General features: G+C 61.7%; 1 protein-coding gene across 1 annotated transcript in view; it reads right to left on the reverse strand.

Moving 5' to 3' along the window:
• The window catches only part of LRP3 (LDL receptor related protein 3), a 12,659-nt gene extending 8,118 nt beyond the window's left edge, over positions 1–4,541 (reverse strand). The window contains exons 1-2 of the mRNA XM_039231964.1: positions 4,469–4,541; positions 2,551–2,598 (exon numbers count right to left, since the gene is read on the reverse strand). Of these exons, the coding sequence (XP_039087895.1) occupies positions 2,551–2,598; positions 4,469–4,541 (121 nt within the window). The remainder of the gene's footprint in view (positions 1–2,550; positions 2,599–4,468) is intronic.
• Positions 4,542–6,858: the final 2,317 nt, after the last annotated feature.

Below are 6,858 nucleotides of genomic sequence, written 5' to 3' on the forward strand. Positions count from 1 at the left end.
AGGTGAGGACCCGACAGAGCGTGTGATGAAGGGCGGGCAGTGACGGGTGCCAGAGGACCGTACTTTTGCAGGGGGCACAGAGGCCTATCTGAGCCTTCAATGGAAGTGACCTGTGTTCACTCCGGCAGGAGACTGCTCGGCCCTCGGGCCCAGGTGGCCCTGCTCAAGGGGGCCAGGGGTGACTGAGCACTTTCAGCCCAGCGAGCGTCCTTCTTTCCCGGTCCAAAGAGTCATGAAATGCTCCTGAGGAAACATGAGCACCATGGGCAGATCTGGTTTCCGGAGGCAATCAATACTCCGGACACCCCGCCTGCTCCAACTAACCGCAGAGAGCTGGGCCCACCCCAGTGCTCGGGGAAGCTGTCTGAACCCCAGCCCGGTCACGGAGCTGGCGCCACAGCAGCCACGCGGCCGAGCCCAGAGTCTGGGGCGCAGGAGATGCCTGACGACCTGGGGCGGGACAGGGGCCGAGAGGCCAACAACACCTGCGAGGTCTGCAGGCAGTCGGGCGGGGCCCTTGGGTGTCTGAGGGGTCACCTCGGGCAGCCAGAAGCCGGCCTCCATGGCTCTTAGCACTGCTAGCGGGACAGAGCTAGCTTCCAGGAGAGCTAGGGCCCCAGACCTCCACCTGCGGCCACCCGGGGCCGCCACGTTCTCGGTCGGGCTCCCAGGGCGCCACGCACAGGCACCACGATGTGACTGGCGGCCCCGGAAATTGCGCGACATGGGCCTGCTGAGAACGACGTGGACCCTGGCCAAAAACAACCAAATGTGCGGACCTGCATCGCAGTCCTTCTCTCCCTGGCACTGAATGAACTTTGTCCCCGCAGCAACGCTGTTCTAAACCTGGGCCATAGGCATGTGGCAGACGTGTTTGAGGTCACATGCCCACCCAGCACAGCAGCAGAAGGGCTTGTCTGGGGCTCACAGCTGTAAGACCCCAGGCCCCCCAGTCACCCTCCCTCCCACTCTCTACTGTGGCCACAGACCCTCTGGAAATGTGGGATGGGGAGACTGGGCAGTTAGCAGTGGGGGCATGCACAGCAGGCGGCCCCGGGGGCTGGCTGGGTGCTGAGTAAGGCAGGGCCCTGGGCCAGCTGCGTTGGCAGAGGAGGCCGGATGGCAGGGAGCAGGAGACGATGGCAGGAGACGATGGCAGGAGACAAAGGCAGTGAGCAGGAGGGAGCCCGAGGAGCCACATCTGAGAGATGGGCCTCTGCAAGCAGCCTCTGTGGGCCCTGCGCCTCCCCATCCCAGTGACGCTGGCCAGCAGAGGTTCCTCTTTGTGAGCCAGCCTCAGTGGCTTTCTGCTACGAGGCGCTGAGCAGAATAAGAAGTCCCAGGTGCCTCCAAACCACTATGCAGCACTGCAGACGGCAAACGAGTCAGCGCCCCCCTCCCCCGCTGGAGACCACACATTCTCTCCAGCTCCCTGAGGCCCTTCTCAGATGCCCGTGGGGGCCCCAGGGCCTCGAGGGTCTGAGCTTCCCAGCAGCAGCCCCCTCAGCAAAGAGCAAACACCCTGATGGCCTCCGTCTCCCCTCCTGCTCCTGACCGTCTTTGCTGGGCCTGGCATTGGGCCCGAGCACAGTGACGGCCCGCCAATGGCTGGACCCGCTCTGACAGGAGGAGGCAGAGTGGAGCAGTTCTGACCATGTGTCTTGGGTTCGGCAGGTCTACTCGGCGACCACCAATCCCAGGGCCAAAACATCAGCCAGGGCGCCCGTCTCTCCCCTGCCCACCGGCTGGCCGGGAGCTGGTCTGGCCCAGACAGGCCAGCTGAACCCAGGCTGAGCCACCTACTTTTCTAACTCACAACCACGTCAGTATTTCCCCTGCTCTGGGTGATGCCAGCACCAGGTACTGGGCAGCTGGACCCCAGCCCTGTAGCCTCAAGCTAGAGTCATTCAGACTAGCCCATTCTGAGCTGTTTCCCTGCCCTGCCTTCTCCCGAACCCTGAAACTCCAATAAAGGCTCCGGCCTGGGCTTTCCCTGGCTCCTACATAGGCCTGACCTAAGCTGGTGCTCCTGCTGTGGCCCTGCGGGGCGCCACGTGTCCCTTCCTCTCAAGGCACAAAGGTAACATATTTACCTGTCAGTGGCATTGGCCTGTCTGTGCCATCACCCATTCATACCTTTATAAATTCAATCCCGGGTATAATTTTAAAACAAGCAAGCATCTTGTGGTGCCTTGCGGCCTCAGGGAACCCCACAGTCTACAGGAAGCGCAATCTGTCAATTCTGCTGGACCTGTGACAGTCTGCTAGTGGCATTAGGCCACCATGTGTCATTGCCATGCTGAGCGCCTTGCCTCGTTTGCCCATTGACCCTAATAAGTAGACTCTGGGGTAGATCCTATCATCGCACCCATTTTATAGAAGAGAACCTGAGACTCAGGGAGGTGTAAGCTAGCCCAGGGCCAAACAGCTCCTTTGTGATGCAGAAAAAATGCACAAGGACTGAAGCTGAAAGAGACCAGCTGACCTCAGGGGTGGACTAAACCAGAAAGGCAGGGAGGAAGGGAAGAAAGCGAGAAGCATCTTACTCACCTAAGGCAGGGACTGCGCTGCTGAGCCGCCCGGTGAGGACGATGTTCACTGTGGGAGACACAGGGAGGAGTCAGGAGGGGGGCAGTGGCGCTCCGGGCCCAGACACCTGCACTGGGCCAACAGCAGCCCTTGATGGACACAGGACCACATGGCCAGACCCCAGGCTGGCTCTCTTCCTCTCACAGGGCGAGGCCCAGAGCGCTGCCACAGACTATTCCGCTCCCACCCGGTCCTGCCAGGATGGGCAGAGGGGAGGACCATAGAGGGTCTCAGGACCCACCCCCCACTCTCGCAGCCAAAGAGAGTGGGGTGCCCCGGACCCCTCGGGCTACTCCCCAGGCCTGGGAATTCTAACTCCTGCACGATGGGGTCTCCCCTGTCCAGCTCAGGAATCCATGCCTGGACCACCCTGGTTCAACCTGGACGAGGGCTCTGCCCGCAAGGGGGCCCCTCCCACGTGGAAGGGCTTCCTCTTACTGAGGGGCCTGGCCAGCCACCGGGGGTACTAGCAGCCAGGGCGGGAGGAAGCAGTTCTGATTACCACGTTTTGTAGGGATGCACAGTTAGCAGGATTCAAGGTCCACTCGGCTGTGCCATGCTGACCTTGAGAAGGGAGGCAAAGAACTCTCCTGCCACCCACCCCCTCAAGAATTCACCTGCATGGGCTTTGTCCTTTGCTTTCACCTACTGCTTTTCTGCAGGGGGTTACAAGACCAGGAAGGGGATATGGGCAAACTCAGCTTCGCGGGGTTCAGGATGCCCCCTCCCCCCAACATCAAGGATGTCAAGGGAGGCGGAGAGCATCTCTGCCCGGGTCAGCCTCCAACTAGTGAGGAAGCAGGGGCAGATGCCCCCTCTGAAAATACCCAGGCTCTGCAGAGCCCATGCCACATCTGGGCAGGGGGAGCACCCCTTGGGGAAAGCCCAGTACCCAGCTGCTCAGAGTCCAGACAGCACATGACCTAACAGACTGGGGAGTGGGTGCTTTGTGGGGGAGGGGGTGTCCCCAGCCCTTATTAGCCATTCACACAGCTGAGGCAAGGGGCCTTCCAGAAGACTCAGACAGAGCTTCCTGATTACTGAAAGGCAGACGACCGTGCAGCTGAACGCTGACAGGTTTCTTTTTTACAGTGTCATTTCAGTAGCTTTAGTGACACCATAGGCTGTCCCCTAATGACCCCAAGCTCAGATAATGGCCTCCCTCCTCCTCATGGTAAATAAAGGAGCCATGTGGGTTGAGGATTTAACTCCTTTCTTCCCCTCTCCCCCACACGCGGCGGGGGAAAGGTGGACAGAAAAACTCCTGGACAGGGCAGGAGTCCCTCCCCCGCCCCCGCCTCCTCCAGGTGCCAGGCCTGGACAGGTCCTCGGGCCCTCCCCAGACACACCACCCGGGGCTGAGCAGGCCTGCCCCGCTGGGTCTAAGAGACACAAAGGGAAGACAGGAGTCACTCTCGCAGCTGCCTCCTGTCGGCATCCTCATCGCGGCTCCCGCTAGCACCCGCCCCCGCCCCAAGTCCCGGCAGGAAACAGTTCCTTCTTCGAAGGACTACCGGCCGCGGACCCGCCCGCCTCGCCTTTGTCCGCAGCTCCGGAGGCCCCGTGCCCGGCAGGCCAGGCGGAATGCCGCTGCCTGCCAGCCCCGGCCGCCCGCACCGCCCGGCCGCCCCGCGCCCCGGGCTCCGCGCGCCGTTCCGAGCCGGGCGGGAGCCGGGGCTCGGCTGCCAGAGTCGCCCCCCGCCCAGGCCCGAGACCCCAGCAGGCCGGGGATCCAGGGGGCCGCCCTCTCGCGCAGGGCGCGCTCCGGGAAGCCGCGGCCGGAGCCCGGGGCAGCGGCGGGGGCCGGGGTCGCCCAGGGCGCGGCGCGGAGCTGCGAGGCGGGGGGCGCAGACCCGCCCGGCCTGCGCGGCCCACTCACCCAGGCAGACGACGGCGAGCTGCGCCCGGGCGCCCGGCGCCCCCTCCGGCCCCGCGGCCGCCCGCTTCTCCATGCCGGGGCCGGCCGCCCGCGGGCGCCGCCTCCTGCCTCTCCGGCTGCGGCTGCGGCTGCGGCTGCGGCTGCGGCTCCGGCTCCGGCTCCCCCGGCGGCTGCCGGCCGGGTGCGGGCGGCGGCTCCGGCGGCGTCTTTGTGAGGCGGCGGTGCAGGCCCGCAGCGCGCGCGGGGCCACATCGGCCGCGGCGTCACGGGCCCCGCGGGGGCTCAGCGGCGGCCGCCAGGGAGGACCCCCGCCCGCCGCTGCCCCCGCGCCCCGGACGCCGCGCCGCCGCCGGCCTGTGCCCGGGGGCCCCCGGCGCGCCCATGCCCCGCGGCGCGCAGCCCACCCGGCCCCGGCGTCCCCGGCCCCACGCGGCCGGGTGCCGTCGCTGGTGCGTCGGTGGGTCTGTGGGTCCCTGCGGCCGGCCCCTCGCCCGCCCGGAGCCCGGAGGCCGCGCCGCGCCAGCCACGTGACGCGCCCGCCGAGCCGCAGTGGCGCTGGCCGGGCGGGGGAGGCGGCGGGGCGGGCCGGGGGCGCGCGCCCCGCCTCGGTGCTGGACAGCTCCGCGCGGCCGCCCCGCGGGGTCGGCGTCCCCCGTCCCAGTCCCCGAGCCAGGGCCCCGTCAGCTCCGGTCTGGCCCGCTCCCGGGCCCACGAACTGGTCCCTCCCGGGGCCTTAGGGGCGCTGTGCGGGAGCGGGAGAGGGCACCTGAGGGCAGGACCGCGCGAGGTGAGGCAGGGCTGAGGTCTATCTGACGGGTGAGGTGCTCCTGCCCCTCCGACCTGCCCCTCGTTTGCCAGCCCACCTGGCCCTGGCATGTCCCTAAAACGAACCCTTCTGTGCAAAGCAAAGCATGGGAATATATTTTGGGGACCACGCTAGCAGGACTCTGGAAAACCACCCTTTACTTCCGGGGACCCCTGAGCCCACCTAATCATCCCATCAGGCTCTGGGGAATGGAAAGGAGGCTTGCTTCTCAGGCTTGGGGCTGTCACCTGGGAGTGGTGTCAACCCAGGGGCTGGTCCAGAAGAGGCAGAAAGCCGGGAGAGACAGAAGAGCTGAGGAGGCCATTTAGGGTCAGGCAGGGTCAACCTTCCTTACATGAGACTAATGTGAACTCAGAGGTCCTGGCATGGAGGCTCTGTTTGGGGCGCCATGGCTGCCCCGAGCTGAGGTTCAGGACCCCTCTTCAATTACCACCACTCCTCTGATATTCTCCTTGTTTGGAGAGAAGGTAAAGAGAAACTGATAAGGTATTAGTGAACGTTGTAGACCCATTTTCACTGTGAAGGCCAACTCTGCGTGTGTGTGTGTGTGTGTGTGTGTGTGTGTGTGTGTGTTCTCTCTCTTCCAATTCCTTTGGTGATTTTTCCAAAGCAGACTTCTTGAGAGATATAGCAAATGATTTAAGAATTAAAAAACAAGATAAATGACTCATTTATGGTAAAGAGCACTAGGCTGCCATAATTTGGCGTCAGGATTTCCCCAGCCTGCTGATTGCTCACGTAATGGGCATTTACGCATGACAAGAATATCCAACAGAATTGGAGAACTGACAGGCAGAGTCCGAAGTTTTGTTTCTACTTGAGGATTGCTTTCTAGATGCTTAATTTCCAAGCCCTGAAAGGAATCCAGGGTGGAGGCCAAGCCCATGGGGAGCCCTACTGGAGCCTGAGGCAAAAGGGAATATGAGAGTCACTGTATACATTTATCAAAATATGCTCCCATATTTTAAGCTGAGTGGAAAGGTTAATAAAAGCTCTGCAGTCACAAAACATGACTATACATAAAGTCCCAAGTTGCCCAATCTGTCCACGCCCCCTTATCAACCCTCATAAAGCAACATAGCAGGGGACAGCCAGCTCCCTGGGAACTTTGGGCTGGTTGGAAACAACTACTTCCATTGCAGAAGAGCGCAGGGTCACAAAAACCACCACCTCTCTGTATTTAAACATTTAATGTTTTGTTCATCATGAATTTTTTGCATTAATTTTTTTTATTTTAGAAAGAGAGTGGGGGGAGTGGGGGAAGAGGGAGAGAGAGAGAATCCCAAGCAGGCTCCACGCTCAGTGCAGAGCCCAATGGTGGGCTTGATCCCATGACCCTGGGATCATGACCTGAGCCAAAATCAAGGGTCAGTTGTTTAACCAACTGAACCACCCAGGCAAGCCTGCATTTATTTATTTTTATTTATTTATTTATTTATTTTTGAAAAAACATTTAAAGACACGGTTTTTCTTGATTAACGAGTTTTTTGGCACAAAGCTACTCCTTTACCCATAGTGAGATCTTAGCTACCTGATACCCCATTTCCAGTTTAGTGCCCACTAG

Source organism: Hyaena hyaena, unplaced genomic scaffold, assembly GCF_003009895.1.
Source record: "Hyaena hyaena isolate Hyena2069 unplaced genomic scaffold, ASM300989v1 scaffold_61, whole genome shotgun sequence".
NCBI classification, from domain to species: Eukaryota; Metazoa; Chordata; class Mammalia; order Carnivora; family Hyaenidae; genus Hyaena; species Hyaena hyaena.